This window comes from Stylophora pistillata, chromosome 1 (genome assembly GCF_964205215.1).
Source record: "Stylophora pistillata chromosome 1, jaStyPist1.2, whole genome shotgun sequence".
NCBI classification, from domain to species: domain Eukaryota; kingdom Metazoa; phylum Cnidaria; class Anthozoa; order Scleractinia; family Pocilloporidae; genus Stylophora; species Stylophora pistillata.
Window position 1 is genome coordinate 54,073,056 of NC_142519.1, and position 20,179 is coordinate 54,093,234.

General features: G+C 40.1%; 5 protein-coding genes across 7 annotated transcripts; 4 read left to right on the plus strand and 1 right to left on the minus strand.

Annotated features, from left to right (window-relative positions):
- LOC148743112 (uncharacterized) lies at positions 1-1,154 on the plus strand. The gene has a single exon (XM_088762626.1). It carries the CDS (start codon positions 140-142, stop codon positions 1,139-1,141), a length of 1,002 nt encoding a protein of 333 aa, XP_088618752.1. The 5' UTR covers positions 1-139; the 3' UTR covers positions 1,142-1,154.
- Positions 1,155-1,640: 486 nt separating this feature from the next.
- LOC148743113 (uncharacterized) lies at positions 1,641-4,923 on the plus strand. The gene is made up of 2 exons (XM_088762617.1): positions 1,641-1,742; positions 2,553-4,923. Exons 1-2 carry the CDS (start codon positions 1,728-1,730, stop codon positions 3,600-3,602), a joined length of 1,065 nt encoding a protein of 354 aa, XP_088618743.1. The 5' UTR covers positions 1,641-1,727; the 3' UTR covers positions 3,603-4,923.
- Positions 4,924-5,059: 136 nt separating this feature from the next.
- LOC111335390 (uncharacterized) lies at positions 5,060-8,018 on the plus strand. The gene is made up of 3 exons (XM_022941282.2): positions 5,060-5,415; positions 5,725-5,811; positions 6,984-8,018. The coding sequence occupies exon 3, from the start codon at positions 6,984-6,986 to the stop codon at positions 7,779-7,781; it is 798 nt and encodes a 265-aa protein (XP_022797017.2). The 5' UTR covers positions 5,060-5,415; positions 5,725-5,811; the 3' UTR covers positions 7,782-8,018.
- A 648-nt stretch (positions 8,019-8,666) lies between these two features.
- On the minus strand, positions 8,667-17,569 carry LOC111335392 (putative skeletal organic matrix protein 8). Of its 3 annotated transcripts, none has more exons than XM_088762629.1 (2): positions 17,221-17,569; positions 8,667-10,067 (listed from the first exon to the last, which is right to left on the minus strand). In XM_088762629.1, the coding sequence occupies exon 2, from the start codon at positions 10,026-10,028 to the stop codon at positions 9,243-9,245; it is 786 nt and encodes a 261-aa protein (XP_088618755.1). In that variant the 5' UTR covers positions 10,029-10,067; positions 17,221-17,569; the 3' UTR covers positions 8,667-9,242. The 3 variants fall into 3 exon arrangements, 2 of the variants coding, with proteins under 2 accessions (XP_088618755.1, XP_088618753.1); XM_088762627.1 differs by lacking the exon at positions 17,221-17,569 and adding an exon at positions 11,039-11,908; XR_016002281.1 differs by lacking the exon at positions 8,667-10,067 and adding an exon at positions 13,827-15,281.
- Positions 12,509-15,363, plus strand: LOC111335396 (putative skeletal organic matrix protein 8). The gene is made up of 3 exons (XM_022941288.2): positions 12,509-12,592; positions 12,945-13,000; positions 14,609-15,363. Exons 2-3 carry the CDS (start codon positions 12,983-12,985, stop codon positions 15,290-15,292), a joined length of 702 nt encoding a protein of 233 aa, XP_022797023.1. The 5' UTR covers positions 12,509-12,592; positions 12,945-12,982; the 3' UTR covers positions 15,293-15,363.
- Positions 17,570-20,179: the final 2,610 nt, after the last annotated feature.

Genomic DNA, 20,179 nt, shown 5'->3' on the forward strand with positions numbered 1-20,179 from the left:
AAAAAACTGAAGTTTATGTTCAAAGCAGCAGAAAATAACATGTTAAGTGAATGGCGTCTCTTGCTCGTTTCCTTTCTCTCAGGTCATTTTCTTTCTTTCTCTGTGCATTATTCGATTTCCAACAGCCAACGGTGGAACAATGAACAACAAACAAGGAGGTAAAAACAGCCAGCAAGTATCCAATGGGACTCTGAAAGCAACCACAGTGGCAACAACTGGAGGTTCTTTGAACAATGGAAGCATTCATACGACCCGGGAGACCCCAAATTTGAATCCCTCCACAGCACTGAAGTCAATGAAGAAACCTAAAGGGACCGTCAAAACGATGTTGAAAAATGCTTCGAGAAATCGTCGTTGGAGTAAGACTAGGAAGAGTATTAACAGTAGGGTCGTGCGAAGTGGGAGAGATCTTGCAATAAAGGACTCCACAAGTTATGCCGCTAACAATGCAACATCAGGCAAGAGCAATATTCCAATTCGGTCATACCTATCTCATTCTAAGAAATTCCATCCGTGTAACACTGTACAAACATCTGCGATGAATTACACTGTCGGTGGCATCATATGTCGCCGGCGGAAGAACAATGAGCTGCTGCATCGTATGAGCTGTTTAGGGTCATATAGTCATCGATATCTGGCATCTTCCTTCAAAGAAGCGCAGCACTTTAAAGATCTTGATACAGGGAGAATCCAGGACTTAAGTGGCTCTTATATTTGGCATCATTCAAATCATAGAGTTCAGAAAAGAAACGGGAACATCAACCCGGGAGAGACATTAGTCAGTAAATGTCACCCGCGAAAATCTCCCACAGAATCTGGGCATTTAAGGATCTGCCCCACGTGTGCAGCCATTACACGACAGCCAGCGACGCCAAAACGATTTCCAGAGTATATCAATGAGCTACTGTGCGATCCACAAATGGCGTCCAATTACCTACCCGGTATCGATGGCTTCTGTGTGCAGAAAACGTTTACGCTTGATCTTTTGCAGTTTACTGGAGACTGGGATCTAGATCTCAAACTGAGCGCTCAGACTGGGCTTAATGTTTATCAAGAAAAATGGGAAATGTATACTCAAACAATACGACGCCATTGCGCATGCGAGCTATTGGCTTCAAGCCCGATGGCCAACTTCCTATGATTCAATGGGGTACTTACCTTCTTACGTTGGTGTTTTCTTTCGACGTCAAAACGGATCTGCCTTACCATGCATGGTTAATCAATATTCGTGAGAAATATGATGTAAATATTTCTTCATAAAAAAGAACGCCACGAAGATAATTTTCGAGGGAAATTCTTATAATTTGTAGTCTTCATCATTTGACCGAATAAAGTCGGTAAGATTCTAAAATAAAGAGAAAGGAATGCCTTGCAAGGCTTTGATCAATACTGACTGCTCTTGTTGTACAATGATTATTGGCAAAAAATAACCGATGATGTTGAGTTTAACATTGATTTTCTAAACATTTGTCCATTGTGCGTCTTCAACGAATATTCTCTCTAGTTCCTTCATTTACGTACATCTGTAGACTTAAGTGACCTTAAAGGACCGTGTATTTTGATATTTGCTTTGTTAATTTAAATGGATATTACATACACTTAGCGAATACTTTATATATGTATATATGAGCTGTACTCATTCAAGGAATATCAGTTAAATTCATATGATGGCAGTGAGGTCAAAAGGATACAAAAAAAACACAAAATAAACCGTACAGTAATTAGTTATGGAATTAACTAAGGTAAGGAAATTCATATCTTCAATTATTGTTTTGAGATAGATGATCCAAAGTTAGCATTTCGGCTGCAAAAAATGACACTCAAAAGTGAATCTCTAAACGAAATTGTTACATTTTGAAAACAATGTTAGCAAACTGCTCAGTTCCAGTAGTTTTGGTTGACTTTATCAATAAGCAAGCCCCATCACCTTTGAGAGCGGTATTGTGTCATTCTATAATTAATCTGTATTTTCATAAGATTGGCGGACATTTAAAAAAAAAAAAAAGAGAAAAAAAGAAAGACGAAATGCCGCATAACAAATCAAAAGTTTCCTGTGTCGTGTCAATAGAGGAGCACTTGTCGAACAGCGAAAGGGGAAAGTTTGATGTTCGCATCCTCAGACCTTTTTTCTTAGTCCCACAGCGGCAAGGAAAGTTCAACTGTTATGTCTCTCGACGGCTGAACCAGACATTAAACGCAATTTTCAAATCTATATACTGAAACGCAGTTATTAATTCGAAAGCAACGCGAAAGCTTACAGAGTGCATTGAGTCAATATATTCTGTCGCCATGACCTCTTGTCACGGATATTATAACCTCTTACGTACCTATTTTATGCTAATTTTTTTATAGAAAACATGCGCGCCTTAAAACGATCCACAGACCCAAATTTCATAAGCTTCTCGTGTAATAAACTTGAACAGGTGTTCTAAAGTGTTCAGAAGTCCCTTCTAGAGCACATCCCAGAAGAAATTAGATCGAGATCAGGCAAAGCGTTCTCTTTGAACTAATAAACTTAAGAAGGATTTTTTTCCTCCTATCATTTTTCTCAGGCTATTGTCACCTTCATGTGTCTTTCTGTAACCATCGTTCAATTCCCAACGGCCAAGGGGACGATGATAAGCAAAGGGCAAGAACCATCGAGATCGAATTCTAAGTCTTTAAACCCTAATGATATAGAAAGCGTTAGAGTCCTCAAAACACACAGGGAACCAATTAAAGATACTTTGGACGATGGAATTAGGCGATCAGACCTTAAAACCATAACCACGGTTCCCCCAACTCTTACTGGGGCAAACTTACGAAGCAAAAGAAACGGGATCTTCAACCTTCGCCGTTGGCGACGGAATCCTACCAGATTTGCCCGACGGGGAAGAAAACAGTCTGCCAGACGTTCAACTATAAATTCAAGGCCAACAAAGACCAGTTTCACAAACCCTTCAAACCCGCTTGGTTCCAGGAAAGTTCATCCTTGCAACACGGTACAATCCTCTGCGATGAAATACACTGTAGCTGGCATCATTTGCCGCCGGTGGAATAAAAACGAGCTGCAGAATCGCATGAAGTGCATGGGAACATACAGTCATCGCTACTTAGCATCTTCCTTCGAAGAAGCGCTGAGGTTTAGAGATCTTGATACGGGAAATATTCTAGATTTTACTAACTTTCATATTTGGCATCATCTAAATAGTAATGCATTTATCAAAAGAGTTCCAAACATCAAACCAGGAGAAACCTTAATCGGTCAGTGTCATGAGCAGAAGACGACCACAGAATCTGGGCATCTCAGGATCTGCCCAACCTGTGCAGCCATTACACGACAGCCAGCGACGCCAAAACGATTTCCGGAGTATATCAATGAGCTACTGTGCGATCCAAAAATGGCGTCAAATTTCCTTCCAGGCATTGGTGGCTTCTGTGTGCAGAAAACATTTACGCTTGACCTTTTGCAGTTTACCGGAGAGTGGCAACTGGACTCGAAACTGAGTGTAGAAACTGGGCGCGATGTTTACACGGAAAAATGGACAACATATACTCAAAAAATACGACGCCATTGCGCATGCGAGCTAGAGGCTTCAGGCCCGATGGCCAAAATGTTGTGATTCGTGGAGTATACATCTTGAGTAGTTGAGAGGTTACTCATCATAAATTGAATTTAAATCTTTTCATTAATATTGATAGGAAAAAATTCAGTCTTTAATTTTTTTAATTTAGGGTTGAAGATTGCAGTGGAAATGTTTTTTAAAAGTTAATCTAAATAGCACGCGCTTTTCTTGTGATCTATTAGAGAACAAATACATGGATGACGTCACCATTTAATGACACACTGGGCTGCGCCTCGTGTGCCACGATTTTTTTATTACCATATATGGAGGTCATCTGTGATATATTCATAACTGAACAAACGTACGCAACATGGAATCGATTTGCTAAATCGAGGAACTATATCGTTACATACCTTAAATAATTATAATTGTAGTGGACTTAACGTAACTTGCTAAGAATATGCGGACTTTCTAAAGCGCGGGTGACTTATCAGATTCGTGTTTACGCCTTGGTTGGTGCCGTTTGTGTTGCAGATACATGCGATGAGTCTTGCTTCGATTTCCTGAATTTGACCATTTTACATCCTGACTAAGCAATTTTACTATTTCAAGTGGCTCAAGAAATTGAACACGCCCTTCGATATCCCTTTGTTACTGTAAATGAGTATCACATACATTTTGTTTTTTTTGACAATATATCTAAAGATTGGTACAATTGGTTTTTTAAGTAACGCGGGACCAGATTTGAACTAATGTAAAGTCGGATCGATGAATCAAACTTGAGGGATCGAGCTAAAGGATATCTGATCGAGCCTGGGAGTCGTACAGGGGAATTCGGATTAGTAGGTCACACCATCAGGACTAGTGGCCCGTTTCTCGAAAGACCCGGTAACTTAACGGGCCCGAAGCCATGTTTTAAAATCAAAATTTCAAAGAAAGAAAAAAGCAGGCTCTGGCACCCAAACCAGTCCGTTTTGTTTCTCTAGCCGATAGTCTTATTGTAGTATTTTCAAAACTTTTGAAATCCCCATCTTTAATGAAAACAGAACAGCTTTACAGGCCCGTTAAGTTACCGGGACTTTCGAGAAACGTTCCCCAGGCCAAAGAGTTAGGCGTACAGAAGGTTTATCCTCGCCCAACGTGTAGCAGAGAGTGCTTGTCATGAGAATATTACTCATAATAGTTGATAATTGATTCGTCGGCTTTTCGTGCTGAAGGAATATAAAGGCAACTTGAGGTTTCAAGTTGTCAGAATTAATTTCACTGAATTTCATAAATCAAAATATACAAATATCAAGAACTTGATCGGATAATGCAATATTTTCCTACTTTAAAGAGGCGAATGCGTACATTAAAAAGAGGTCGAACACCGGAAATATCTTCTTTGAAAACCTCGGCAAAATATTGGCTTTTCTTCCCCCGCACTAAAAATATATTCCTTTATCGTGAAAACTTTAATCATCCAATCATGCCTTAATGAAATAACGCTAATAAAGAGTACAAAAAGAAGAAAAAGTAATGGTTTCTGAAAATCGATTTTTCGATTTTCCAACACGTGGAGTGTTACTAATATTGAAATGATACCTGGGAAATTTCAAGAAAATATCTTTTTTGTTTTTTTTCAATATTCGATATCGTTGCTCCGGAATCTCACCAGCACCGTAAAGAATTTTTCTCAATTTTAACTGTTTTGTTTACTAAAGTAATTGAAATTTTAAGGAAATTTGCCATTTAAGGCACGTATGGCGGTCATTGGTTACCAATGGCAACGGATGTAGTAAGTCGTGAGGCACGACTGGGCAGCGTGGTCCGACGGATAGTTAAGACAGAGAGATATCAGACCTACAAGTCCATAGGGGATTTATCTTGAGTAAGTTACATTGTGTTAATCTTCATATCACGATTAATTTTTGTCACTAAAAAAGCGTGTTGTCGTAGTCGCTTTGAAAAGATAAGCTAAGATTAACGTATATAAAAAAAAATGGACGCTTCTAATAAATTCGTCGACTAAGAGTTTTTGTTACTTAACTGTTTTGAATACTTGGCTCACAAGAAAAGCCGTGGCAAGAGATGAGATAAACGACATCCATTTGTTTCTAGAGCTAACAAGACAAACGTCATATATGTTTGTTTTATACAAGTAAACTCATTAAAGCTAAAAGCTGGCATTTCGTTTCAGTGCATTCACCGGTCCACTTGTAATCTTCATGACGAGTGGCGACTTTAATTTCTGTGCAGAATTAAGCCTAGAGTTTGGGAAATAAAGGTAAGAATATCTAATTTTTTTTTTTTACTCTAATTAAAAGAGAGTACTGGGGAACGTATCTAAGTTTTTGATAAAAAAAAAAAAGACAACGCTGATCGAACGTCTCATCAGTTTTCTTTTTCTCATAAATCTTTGAGTGCGAATCATAGAAAACTAGAACTTTTTTATTCCATTCTTAAACATTGCCTCTTTTAATTTTATATACAACAGATCGTGCAAAAAGCTCTATCTTTCTTCCAAATGATAATTTATCCTTACCATAGAACCGCACTCAGGCTTTACTGTTTAAGGAGGTCGCCTACGCTCCTGCCTTCTTCACGTTAAATGTTAACATATCAGTACATGAGGTTGATTTACTGAAAACTATTCGCTTCACCATTTATTTAAGGTTGTCATCTGCAAGTCGTTTTGAAGGTTTTGACCGGTGGATGGAAAAGAAAAACTACTTGCTTCGTTTGCTTAAGAGTTTGAAATATCAAATTGGTTTAATTTAGACACACCGGTGGTCCTGCTGAGTTTTACATCGATTTTGCATTTGAAATAAAGAAAACAATAAGATTAGGGCGAAAAACTAATACATCAAGGAATATGAATCAATTACATTTGTTTAACAATGTCACCACTGACAGATCAAAACATTTGGAGATAATATCTCTGTCGAATTTAGTTCCAAAAAGTTATTAGCAATAAAATTGTGTACATATCTGTTGAAGAAATTTTCATTTTCTAAAACGGGTTGTTGAGTTTTCTGTAGCGCCTGATGGCCAAGAAAGTAATTAAACTTTGTGGAGTGAGCCCCATTCTACTTGTGAGGTCTTTTCGTTATCAAGCATTGCTTATTATTTGTTTACTTGGCTTGATCTCGACCACAACACTGTTGGCCTGTAGGGTTGTAATCAAACTGGCAATTATCATATGAAGTTCTGGTAATGAAGACTGGGGGGGGGGGAGGGGGGGGTTACCTGAATTCATCTCGAGTGCCATCTTTGCCACTTTGTGTCGCAACAAGTTAGCAGTAAAACATACAACTTCCTACCGACAGCAACCTTACTGAAATCTGAGCAATAAATATGTGTTGCAAATCGAAGCTTCACAAAATAGAACTTCCTTTAGGTGGCTTTGTAAATCAAAGTGTTCCCTGATATTGTTTATCATAAATTCATGCTTTCCAGATGTTAATAAAGCCTCCTGCTGTACTCGCCATCGCCGCGCTTCTCCTGATAATTGCTTGTACGAGTAAAAGCGCCGATAAAGAAGAGTGGCTCCAAAAGAAAAAAGTCGAGGGCCTTACAGAGAACGATGGTTTTGGGCCTATGGTCCATCCTTGTTTCAACACCACTAAGAATCACACAGTCACCACTCCAGAAGGTGAAAAAGTCCTCTGTTTGGTACCCTCTGAAGATGACCTAATGAAGGACATTCAAGCATTGGGCGGATTCAACAGGCGCTATACAGCTGCCACCAAAGAACAAGTAGACATGTACTTTGAGGATCCTTTTAAAACTGACCCAAAGCCGATCAAGTGGGAAAGTAAATTCACTGGAAAACGCCGCCGTTCCATACATGAAAACGAAGAACGCTTTTCCAGCGACGAAACGCATGAACAAACTAAGAGGAACGGGAACGTGGGCGTCCAGAAATGTGCAAAAAGATCCACCTTAACACCCGACAACTTCGTCCAACTCTGCGATGAATGTTGGCATATTACACAGCTGCCGTCGAATAAGTTCCCACGGTTCATCAACGAAAAAATTTGCGGCACGTCTGGCGCAACCCTGACTGAAAAGTGTGCCAGTGCCGTGATTGGTCTTTGTGTTCAGAAAGAGATTATCCAAGATCTCCTTATCCAGACCAACCAGTATGAACAGATTCCATCGCCTGATCCTCAGTACAATGTGGTCTACAAGCAGGTCTGGAGGCCATTCAGTCAAAAAATCAGAAGCTGTTGCCAGTGTGAATCATTTCCGTAATCGTAATCTGCAGGCGCAACTGGGGAGGGGGACAGTTAAGAGAAGTTATAATTGGGAGATATTTAAAAACCATCATTAGTATTATTTTTGTCCGGAATAAATTTGCGCTTCGGATGTACATCCTGTTGCATGAAACTTTAAAGTTGCGTTGGGTATTTATTTCTTTTTGTATACATGATATAAGATAGCGTCCCCTCTTTTCCTGTTGTTAACTTACAATAAATCTTTTGAAATCGACTATTTCACTAAGTCTGATTTTTCACACCAAGGAAGCTACATTTATTATCCTTTACAGTGGGGGAAGAGGGGAGGGAAGGGGGAAGGGGGGAGGAGGAGGGGGAGACCCTGTTCACACCCATCCTCTCTTTTCCCACCTCTTCACTGCTAAACAAACATGTTTCTGTGTTATGTTGAATCCAAGCGACATTTTTCACTTTGATCCATTATTATGCAAGGATCCTTTTTAGGATTAGGTTGATCGCACTGTGTCTTCTCCCTTAACGGTCAAGTGACTCGGTATGATTTCTAGTCTTACCAGCTCTTGAAACTTTGACAATTCGCTTCGATAAACTTACAGAAGTTGTTGGAAACCTCGCTTATAACTTATTGCAGACACAATTGCGAATGTTTAGTCTTGAATTTTTCTGTGGCATGCTCTAATCCTGATACAGGAAGTAAAAGAAATTCCTATTTAATCGTCCTGTTTTATTATGGCATCCAAACCATTCGCTGAATACTTCGCCTTCCCAAATCATTCTAAAAAGCATATGGCAGTCTGCGGCATTTCTCAACATTTAGGTAGTTTGAAAAGCCGCATAACTCTAGACCAGAAATTTGTACAGTTCAAATCGGCACTCTTAATAACACCTACGGTTTCAACCTAACGCATCTCATCAACTATTTGTGTTTTCATATTACCATGTTCCCACCAATAGCGTAGCTCCATTTTTCTGCATTTAAAACACGACTAACATACAATTCCTCTATTCGCTCCGTACGAAGGGCCTGAAACGTCAACTTTATTCAAACTTCCGCTTGTTTTTTACTCTGACATTCCTTGCTTCCTTGACGTTGTTTTGCATGATGAATGAGTGTGTTTGTGTGCGAGTGCGTGTGTGTTGTGTGTGTTATATCTGACCCAAATAATTAAATTACATAAATCACGTAAGTATAGCTGCCCTTCTTTTCTAGCCTCTATGGTTATTTGGGGCAGCTAGTAATTTATTTAATATTTTTGTCAATTTATCATTATTTTTATCAGTATGTTTTTTTGTTGGGTAAAAATAAAGTTGTTGTTGTTGTTGTTTATTAAAACTCTTTGCGATAGCCAATTTACAATATGAACTCGGTTGATAAAACCAAATTACCTTGTAATAGGCCCCTACCGACGGAACTTCACGGTCTCTTTAGATACTTGTTTTCCTTTTAAAATTTATTTTGAGCAGTTTCCCCTTCAAAATTTTACCACAGCTGAAATTCACAACAACTACGAATCTTTTGTGTGTACGGTTCCCAGACCTGCTTAAAAGCTCTGAAATATAGCTGAGGATTTGGAGACTCCACTTCTACGTATTTTTCAGTTCTAACTAGGAAATCAATCAGTATATAACGTTGAATGCACATTCCTTGATGCATGTTACAGCACAAATTATCCTTTTTTCGACTTGCAATTTCTTCATCGCACGCAACTTCATTAATGTAACGTGGAAATCGATCGGAACTTAGCTTGGAAACTCGTTGACACTCGGTGCACAGTCGGATCATACCGGTCTCCGTTCGGCCACCTCGGTAGTCGCAACGAACTTTCTTTGAACCGACTATGTTGTTCTCAAAGACTTCACTGCGTGACACTGCTTTTCTGTTACGTGACAGCAATTTCTTTATACCTAAAAATTCTTTCCGGTTGCGTGACGGTGAAGACATAAAGTGACTCCATATGATAAGGAATGGTTTCTCCTCGCCATTTGTAACAGGTGGTTGAGGGCCAGGAAGTAGGTTGGTAAAGTTCTCGGCTTCACGTTCTGTCACCGCAGCATAATGCTTGTTTAACCCTCCTGTGCTTTTCAATTGCTCCCTTAGTTCTTCCTCCGTGGGAACCATGCACAAAATAATTTTTTTGCCCCCAGAGTTACTATTATTGCTGACAGGACTATTGCAAGGGTGACGTATTTCCTGTTTACCGTGGTACAGCACAACGCGCGTGAGATGACGCGTGAATGAGTCCTGGACGAATCCACGCGTGATCATGAACAACGTAATTAGTAAAATTGAATAAATCGTCACAACCTGAGGAAATAAAACAGGAAAGAGAACAGTTACCTAAGGTTTTGTAGAGATTAAATTCAATTCTACAAACCTAGCAGAAAGCTTTTCTTTTTCTATCTTTTCTGGTAGAAATCCTTGTAAAAGGAAAAACGCCATTTAGGAATGAAGCTAATTCACTACCTAGAAAAAAAGAACAACGACAAGCAATTGAATCTGTGGGAGAAATTTCAATTTCCTTTTTTTCCAGGGAAGTGTTATGAATAAGCACTGTGCCTATTATCCGAAAAGAAAATGGTTTTATTCTCAGATATTAGAAACATGTCTTGCTTTAACGCGAGAAAGGAATAGCATTCAATATAAAATAAGAAAGGAGCCTGGAGCAAACTACTTTCAGTTAGAATGGTTTCACCGAAAGGTGAACCTGTTTTTAAGCGGTCGCCCATAGGACCGCTTAATACAGACATAAAATAAAGGCCAAACGCGAAAAAAAGCGTCATTCTATACCATAATCGATCACTTGGAGTACAGTTCATTTCTAAACTCGCTCAAAAATGCATCGAGTCTGCGTTTATAAATATCATCAACAAAATGGTGGCGCAACGCAAAACAGAACGGCAATAAAGCAGATTTACTGTACGCAGTATATAGTCCGACCCCTTCGTCACTAACCGGCGAATGACTTGTTTGAACTTCGAACGTAATATTTTTCCTAAGAATCCCAAGAAGAAAGATAAGTTGCAATACGTTGAGGTCGTACCAACTTTGATTACGGGAGATAATCAGGAAGTCCCTTCATACATTAGGACAGTAAACAGGATTGAAATCACGACCCGTTATAGTATAAAATGCATCCAAAAGAAGATGTACGTGACTCTCTAACTGGTTCTTTCATTTTAAATTAACTGTTCGCGATGCGATGCAACTAGCAAACAGCTATCTGTATTACAGCCTGGGTGATAGGTTGTCACACTTACAATAATATATGTTCTTACCTGCGAATGCATTTTGAATGATTCCACTAACTTTTCTGTGCGTACACGAAAATCGTTACTTAAAAAAACCATAACCTGTCCAGTATATTCCGTTTTTTCACCTGTCGTTAGACACGGTGGGCCCAAACTGAGCCCACAGACAATGACAAACATGTGATAACCCACCTCAGAAAAGAAAAACACCCCAGATTGCTGAGCAAACGAAAAAGGCAACAAGCTGCCACCTTGCTAAACAACAATGGACAGCTGATGTGACTGAAAAGCTGGATCAAACATTGTCGAAAATTTCGAAAGTCTCCTCAGAATACCACGATTGATCTCAAGAACTTTTACTTCGATTTCGATTTCAATTAAAAAAAAAACTATAAGCAGTCAGCGTTCTCGTTAACATCTTGGTGCAATGGAAGTGTTGCTGAGAGCGCCAGTTTAGAAAATTCGACTGTCCTCGTAGTAAAGTTTTGTTCAAACAAACAATTGCCTTTCTAAGAATAAACGACATATGCAATGCTTTCCAACTATCATTTCAAAGCAAAATTCAACATTTTAAGTAAAGGAAAACCCAGACCTTACACGCGTAAGACGATTCTATTTATGAAAAATCTTCGCGGGGCGATCACCATTCGAAAACACTCTTAAACGCATCATGACGTCACATGACACGTCCGTTAACTGCACCCACAAAAATCAGACAAAAATAAAGGATTTCCTCACCAGCGGGTAAAAACCTTCAGACGAGACGGGAAATTACAAAAATCTAGAATTGACGCAGGAATTATCAGGAATTTAAAAGCAAAAAAAAAAAAAAAAAAGGGTGCGCTCCCCACACAATTGACTCTAATTGAGTTCAATGACGTTAAATTAAATCGGCTTGTAAAGATGGTATTATTTCAGAAAACAGGAGAATGGACCAGCCTAGAGTCAGTGACCATATCTAAAAATTACGGAGAATTGTAATTGAGAATTGTACGAGGAATTAACGTTAATGAAAACATCACAGAGTATATTGGTCAAGATTGCAACACACGCCAATATGACACAATTATTCAAAGCACTCTTTCACTCTAAACAGGAAGCGACTCCGAAGGGAAAAGCTGAATAACGTTAGTTCCAGAGTAAATAAGCTAACGAACCAACAACAACAGGAACATTAGCTTAAGAGTAACCTTTCGTCACATGGGCGTGTGTCCCAAAGTCTGTGTCTAAAACGTTCTTCATTTTAATCCCTCTCAAACTTTTACGTAGTTCCACTACCACATAAGAAGATAATGTACAGGAAAAAAAATATTTAAAAAAAAAACCCTAGCGTCTAAGGGAACTTAAACTTTCGATTGGTAAGTTTTTTTTTTTTTTTTTTTTTGCGTTCTCGTTTCCCCTAACAAATATGGAAACCAGGAGGAAATAGGAATGTCTCAGGTGACAAGACTGCTTAGGGTCGTGATTTATAAATCCTGTCTTACTTTCCGCCCAACACTGCAGAGAAACTTGTCAGCGAACAGCATTAAACTGAGCTGAGAACGTCAAGATTTCCTTTTCTGAAAACTCTGAAACACAAAGGTATGTTAGATTCAATCGAACAGATTTCTTGCTCATTCCATATCTATGTTAAGCTTTTATTTGAGCAAGCTGAACCGCGCATTCTTTGGTCCTGTAAATCACTCCCATAATTCGCGTTTAATTTTGTCTTCCTTCTCGTTCTTGGTGGCCTTATTCCCAGGGTAAGTACTTCTTCAAAGGTGAAAAAAAAAGATCACATTTTAATTTCAGTTTAGAGTTCTGGGGATAAATTCCGAAAAAAATCCCAAATCCAAGTTTTAATTGCTTTACGAACAATATTTATATTTCTCAATTAATGTCATTTGAACAACTCCAGTTGTGATCTTACTTTTACTTTATATATTCACTATAGAGACGGACCGATCCTGAGACCTGTCTGTTGACATAAAAATGGACTTTAAAATAATGGTAAGAATTCTAAATGTCTCTTCTCGCGATTAAGGTAAAATAAATGTAACCAATGCAACTGAAACATCTTCGGGAGACAGTCAACATCCCGAGGTTGGGTAGAAAAGGCAGTTGACAGACTGACAGTCACTTCCGCAAACAGTACGACATTCTATACTGATGATGCACGATCCTCGCAGTAGATAGCGCTATTTAAGCAATAACGAAATTCAGACCTGAAAAAAATCAGGCCTGTACGGGACTCGAACCACTGACCTCTGCGATACTAGTGCAGCGCTCTAACCAATTGAGCTAACAAGCCAACTGAGAGCAGGCCGTTAAGTTGATTCGTAATGAACCCGTGAAAGTGATGAAATGAGATAGAATAAATATATGAAAATCATATATTGAACTGCGGTATTTGATACGTATGATGCACGATCCTCGCAGTAGATAGCGCTATTTAAGCAATAACGAAATTCAGACCTGAAAAAAATCAGGCCTGTACGGGACTCGAACCACTGACCTCTGCGATACTAGTGCAGCGCTCTAACCAATTGAGCTAACAAGCCAACTGAGAGCAGGCCGTTAAGTTGATTCGTAATGAACCCGTGAAAGTGATGAAATGAGATAGAATAAATATATGAAAATCATATATTGAACTGCGGTATTTGATACGTATGATGCACGATCCTCGCAGTAGATAGCGCTATTTAAGCAATAACGAAATTCAGACCTGAAAAAAATCAGGCCTGTACGGGACTCGAACCACTGACCTCTGCGATACTAGTGCAGCGTTCTAACCAATTGAGCTAACAAGCCAACTGAGAGCAGGCCGTTAAGTTGATTCAACTTAACGGCCTGCTCTCAGTTGGCTTGTTAGCTCAATTGGTTAGAGCGCTGCACTAGTATCGCAGAGGTCAGTGGTTCGAGTCCCGTACAGGCCTGATTTTTTTCAGGTCTGAATTTCGTTATTGCTTAAATAGCGCTATCTACTGCGAGGATCGTGCATCATACGTATCAAATACCGCAGTTCAATATATGATTTTCATATATTTATTCTATCTCATTTCATCACTTTCACGGGTTCATTACGAATCAACTTAACGGCCTGCTCTCAGTTGGCTTGTTAGCTCAATTGGTTAGAGCGCTGCACTAGTATCGCAGAGGTCAGTGGTTCGAGTCCCGTACAGGCCTGATTTTTTTCAGGTCTGAATTTCGTTATTGCTTAAATAGCGCTATCTACTGCGAGGATCGTGCATCATACGTATCAAATACCGCAGTTCAATATATGATTTTCATATATTTATTCTATCTCATTCTATACTGAGGTAGAAAAATGAAATACCATGACACTCTGCGGTAGATAATATTTTTGTCTGTCCATTTTATTAAAAAGAAAAACATTAGTTCTTACCATCGATCCTGAATCACTTTAGTCTAAATGTGCGTTTTTTAAAGTCTTGACGAGTATTTTCTATCTTTTGAGAGATCATCGGTAGGGGTTAGAACTCGCCGACAACTATTGATTTCTTTGGCAGAAAACTAGCTGCAATGGAACAAAACGCATTCTAAGACTTCCTTTCCTAGTAGAAATTCAAATTGATTTTTACAATTTCTCGTCTACAGCTAGCTTTGACAACTGCAGCTTTTTTCGCCTGTCTGAAATACGCAGTGGCCGGTGGTCTTCCCTCAGCCGCGGAGGATCTTGCAGCTGAGCCGAATGTCAATCAAACATTGCTGGAGTTTACATCGCTGACACCACTCCGTTTCAAACGACAGAGCCCCCTGTTTCTTCGTTGCAAGCGCCACAGCCGTGCACAGCTGATTCGAAAACTGAACGGACTGGGCAATCAACGAGGGGCAAGTTATGGCGGCTTCAATCGACGTTTCATGGCTCTAACGTGGAAGGCAGCTCGAAAATTCCCAAACCTTGTCACAACCGTGAGCACTTCTCCACTTAACAACTCCATTATCAACAATCTCCCCCTTAATGCTCCTACAAAAGCGAGTACACTGACGTCACGCACCGACTGTCACGCAACGGAGAATGGACTACTGCGCATGTGCAGTACCTGCCCTGCTGTCACCTTCTTGGGTCACGATAGGATACCTTCCTTCATCAACGAGGTCAAATGCGGACAAGCAATGTGTTCACACGGAGTGTTTGGCCAATGTCAAACAGCGACAATGCTTCAGCAATTTCTTTACAAGACAGGACGATGTAATCCAGTCACAGGATATGAAGAATTATTGCCCTATACCCAACCAATACGCGTGTGTTGTGAGTGCATGGTCTTCCCTATCGGTTAAAAATCGAACGAAAGATAAATACATTTGGCAAAGTCAGAACTGAATTTCCTCAATAAAGCACAATCTTGGTATTATCTGTTTATCATTCAAAAAATTTAATTCATAGTGAGGATATAATAAATCAACTCATTACCAAAAAAAAAATATATATATATATATATATTGAGCACTCTGGCATGGCTTAGACGATACCACAAAGGTTGGATCGTTTGGGGTGACCATATTGGTTCTCCTCCATCCTAGCATTAGCACTGCACTGATGAGGCCCAGAAGGCCGAAACAGTACTGTCTGCAGTTAGTTATATATATATATATATATTTATTTATGTTTATATCGGTTATCCACCCATCGAGATCTTAATCAGTCTAGTAGCCTAGTATCGCGAAAGGTAACTGTGTCAAGATTGGGCGTTTACCCTCAGTGGAGAACCACGATCACAAAGGCGCCGTTCTGTTCTGTTACGAATGGGAGGAGGGGTAGGGCAAAAAAGGTAGCGAGGGAAGAGTTTCATACACCAAACCAAGCGCATCTCTCTACTCAAATCTTTCCCAAAATTTGCTTTGCGTAATTCGTTGGTTCTAAAGAACTCTCTGCAATCCTCCCAGTCACCAGTTGGGCTGCGATTGACTTACCACAGAGCATGAGAATTATCGAACATAATGAATTTTCCTGACGAAACGACTATTTGTGGAAATCTGCCCGGTCAGTTTTATGACGTGGTTTCAATGATTTCCCTATGAAAACGTACGGGGGGGAGGGGAGGGAGGAGCTTGAGAACAGGCACCCTTACTACCCCCCCCCCCACCTCTTGTAGCTTTACCGCGGTACTAATCGGAAATACGCTAAGAAGTTGTAGTTTTCATACCGCAAACTCGACCATAGTTTAGAGAACCGACCAAACTTTTATCATTAAAAGAATACAAGCCCCAAAGATATTATTACGAGTTCAAAATAATTCCAAGTTTACTGTTATTCTTCAACACTTGTGAACATCTTGTAATTATTGACAACGAGCTTAGCATGGGTTCTAAGGTGAGCACTTCGCAATTTAATTCAGGAAATGTACTTCTGTCGGATCTTCGATCCTTCCTGGGAACGTGTGGTTATGTTGCCAAGTTCATTTCAAACTATGCGAATATGGTCGTGCTACTTCGAAGACTCACTCGAAGAGGAGAGAGGTGATGTTGGGGAGCCGATCTGAGCAAGCCGTTCAGCGCCTTATAGGAAGCATTATCGGGCGAGGTGGTCCTCGCTTGTTTCCGTTTAGATGTTCCCACATACGTAGTTACCGATGCTATTCCAGCCGGTTTAGACGCTATTTTGCCACAGGATCAGTAATAGAGCGCCGGAGCACAAGCCCATGGCTTATGTAGGTCGATCGTTGACTCCGACGGAAAGGAAGTATTCGCAAATTGAACACGAAGCTCTGGGATGCGAATGGACAGTCGAACGTTTGCATAACTATTTATTTGGTGCACAGGTCACGCTGTTGACGGACAATAAACCTTTGCCCAACATGTTCGATCTTCATGCAGGCAAAATTTTTCCACCGTGAATTTAACGTTTTGCCTGGAGATTGCACAAGTACAGTTTCCAAATTCAATACATTTCGGGCAATAAGAACACAGCCGATTATCTGTCAGCAACGCCGACGACTCCGATATCGGTGATGTGTGCAAAATTTATATAAGGTTCCTTTGTGACACGAACGTTCGCAATCTGCAAGCCATCACTCTCGATAACACAAGACACGAGACTAACAAGGATGTCTGGCCGTCAAACCACAAGGGGCCCACACAAGCGGCGTATCTGTTCGTTTGTTCGAAATATAATAATGTATGGGAGAATATACTGTATGGGAGTCGTAATATCGTAAACTTATATCGAGGAATGTCTATTTTAAGGCTCAAAATAAATGTAAACCTACCTCACGTGCCGTGTATTGTCGTTTCTGTGGTTCTAAATGGCGAATTTGAACGATTTGCGGGAGTGGTAGATTTTGCGTTGACTGTTACTCTATTGTATAAGAAGGAGACAAGGGTGGAAAGCTCATTTTCGACCGTTCCGCTTTCGAAGCCGATTTTCACTCAGAAATTAGAATCGCCCGGCTTCCAAATCAAACACCAGATGAACCAAAAGGTTGACGCTTCTTCTCGTGTCATTCAATCGAAGATCCATTCAAAATCCAAGCGCTAACTGCCAAAAAACTTTCGAGAAATGAAGCTTTCCAAGCGATCGGCAACCGCGGCACAGATTTGGTGTGCCAGGGAGCAACCGTCACGCTGTTTGCTCCACGCTGATTGGATGATGATGAACAATGCCCTGTTTCAAATGCCTCATGTGAGAGGGGAATCAGGGGCACGTTCGCGCCGACGATTCATCTACTGACTAGCCTGGTGTGAGGTTTATGGGGCGTTACGGAAACCCTACACGACCTTAAACCTCTTTATTCGCGTAACCCGTCTGGTGAAAGTTAATTTACCCTGTGATGTTTTGTAACCTTCAATTGTCATTTTTCTTAACGCAGAAAACATCGCCAGTTCGACCCTTCCTTCTCTTTACCGTTCAGCTCAATCCGTTATTCGAAAATAATCACAAGTATCCTCTCAGAGCTCATTGGGTTACGCGAATAAAGAGGTTTGAGGTCGTATAAGGTTTCCGTCACGCGCCATAAACCTCACACCAGGCTAGTCAGTAGATGAATCGCAGGCACGAATATGCCTCTAACTCCCCTCTCACATGAGGCATTTGAAACAGAGCATTGTTTACCATCATCCAATCAGCATGAAGCAAACAGCGTGACGGTTGCTCTCTGGCACACCAAATCCGTGCCGCGGATGCCGATCGCTTTGAAAGCTTCATTTCTCGAAAGTTTTTTGGCGGTTAGTGCTTTGATTTTGAATGGATCTTCGATTGAATGACACGAGAAGAAGCGTCAACCTTTTGGTTTATCTGGTGTTTGATTTGGAAGCCGGGCGATTCTAATTTCTGGGTGAAAATCGGCTTTGAAAGCGGAGCGGTCGAAAGTGAGCTTTCCACCCTTGTCTCCTTTTTATACAGTAGAGTAAAAGTCAACGCAAAATCTACCACTCCCGCAAATCGCTCAAATTCGCCATTTAGAACCTCAGAGACGACAATACACGGCACGTAAGGTAGGTTTACATTTATTTTGAGCCTTAAAATAGACATTCCTCGATATAAGTTTACGATATTACGACTCTTCGATATTCTCCCATACATTTCTTTATATTTCGAACAAATGACCAGACACGCCGCTTGCGTCTGCCCCCTGTGGTCAAACTCTATGCCTGGTGATCCAAAGCGGGAAATGGTCACGCGACCAAGAGCTAAAACCTTTTCTGAAACTAAAGTATAAATTATCTGTTTACGAAGGTATAATTCTCCGGGGAAATCGAATTGTTATCCCGCAATCGTTGAGAAAGAGAGTTTTACGGCTGGCGCATGAAACTCATCAGAATAGTTAAAACCAATCAATTTCTTCGATCTAGATTTTGTTGGCCCGGGATGGAAGCAACAGAGACGATGTATGAGAATCGTCACCCTTATGTCCTTAATCACTCGTTAAATAAAAACCTACTGCTTCAGCCTGTAAAGCTACCCCGTGGTCCTTGGATCAAGGGAGCTGTTGACATCGTCGGTCAGATGGATTGAAATTACATTCTAACTTATATATCGATTACTATTCGTCTTATCCCAGCGCACGTGTTGAAAGAGATAACTTCTAGTGAGGCTATTAGAGTTTTCACATATATATTCTCGAGATTCTGTTTTCCGGAGGGAATCGTTTCGGATAATGGCAAGCAGTTTAAAAGCGCAGAGTTCGAGGCATTCCTCAAGTCTTGTGAGATAAGGCACATTCGCGTTTTACCGTATTATGCGCGTAGTAACGGCAAGGTAGAACGTTTCCACGCTTTGTGGAATTCGCTTTTACATTAGTCAACCACTTTTCAGAATGTTGTATTACAGTTTGATATAGCCAAACCTCCAGTACGGAAACATCGTATGGGCTAATACTTATCCAACGCGGTTGGAAAAGTTGTTTAAATTACAAAAGAATATATTAAGAATGATAACCTTTTCACCATATACTGCACCATCCCTTCCACTTTTTGATCAACTAGATCTTTTAAATATACACCAAATAAACAAAATACATTCATTGAAAAAATGATTTCTCAACGTTGGCCGGGAAGGATGTAGTGTGCTGATTACATATGCACCTATCTTGTAATTATTGACAACGAGCTCATTATGGGTTCTAATGTGAGCATTTCGTACTTTAATTTAGTAAATGTACAACTCGCAGTAATCCTACTGCACTGAAATACCTGCATGCTGTAGAATACCTGCATGCTGTAAAATACCTGCATGCTGTAAAATACCTGCATGCTGTAAAATACCTGCATGCTGTAAAATACCTGCATGCTGTAAAATACCTGCATGCTGTAAAATACCTGCATGCTGTAAAATACCTGCATGCTGTAAAATACCTGCATGCTGTAAAATACCTGCATGCTGTAAAATACCTGCATGCTGTAGAATTACTATACGTCAGTAAACTCCTCTACTTCTATAGGTGTAACTTGTTTGTTAACAAAGTTCAGTTAGCCTTTGGCAATGAAGAGGAGACCCTCTCTTTGTGTCTGAATGACGACACTACATATTCAAACAAAGGATATTTTACTCCGCAAGCGAGTCAGAGCTGAGCTGAACACCTAACTTGCAGCCAACTAGTGAAATTCAAAGTTTCAGAGCTCTTGTAATGAACTACTGTAACCCAGTTAGTCTAATTTGAGATGCAAGCAACGTTTAACAAGTAAAATATTCATTTTTAGCAAACTTACGAGGACGCAAACAACTCACTT

Excerpts from the sequence above, each read along its gene's own strand:
- LOC111335390 (XM_022941282.2), top strand. The coding sequence starts at position 6,984 with ATGTTAATAAAGCCTCCTGCTGTACTCGCCATCGCCGCGCTTCTCCTG.
- LOC148743112 (XM_088762626.1), top strand. The coding sequence starts at position 140 with ATGAACAACAAACAAGGAGGTAAAAACAGCCAGCAAGTATCCAATGGG.
- LOC111335392 (XM_088762627.1), bottom strand. The coding sequence starts at position 11,191 with ATGTTTGTCATTGTCTGTGGGCTCAGTTTGGGCCCACCGTGTCTAACG. Across the intron at positions 10,068-11,038 it reads CATTCAAAATGCATTCGCAG|GTTGTGACGATTTATTCAAT; the intron begins GTAAGAACATAT and ends TTATTTCCTCAG.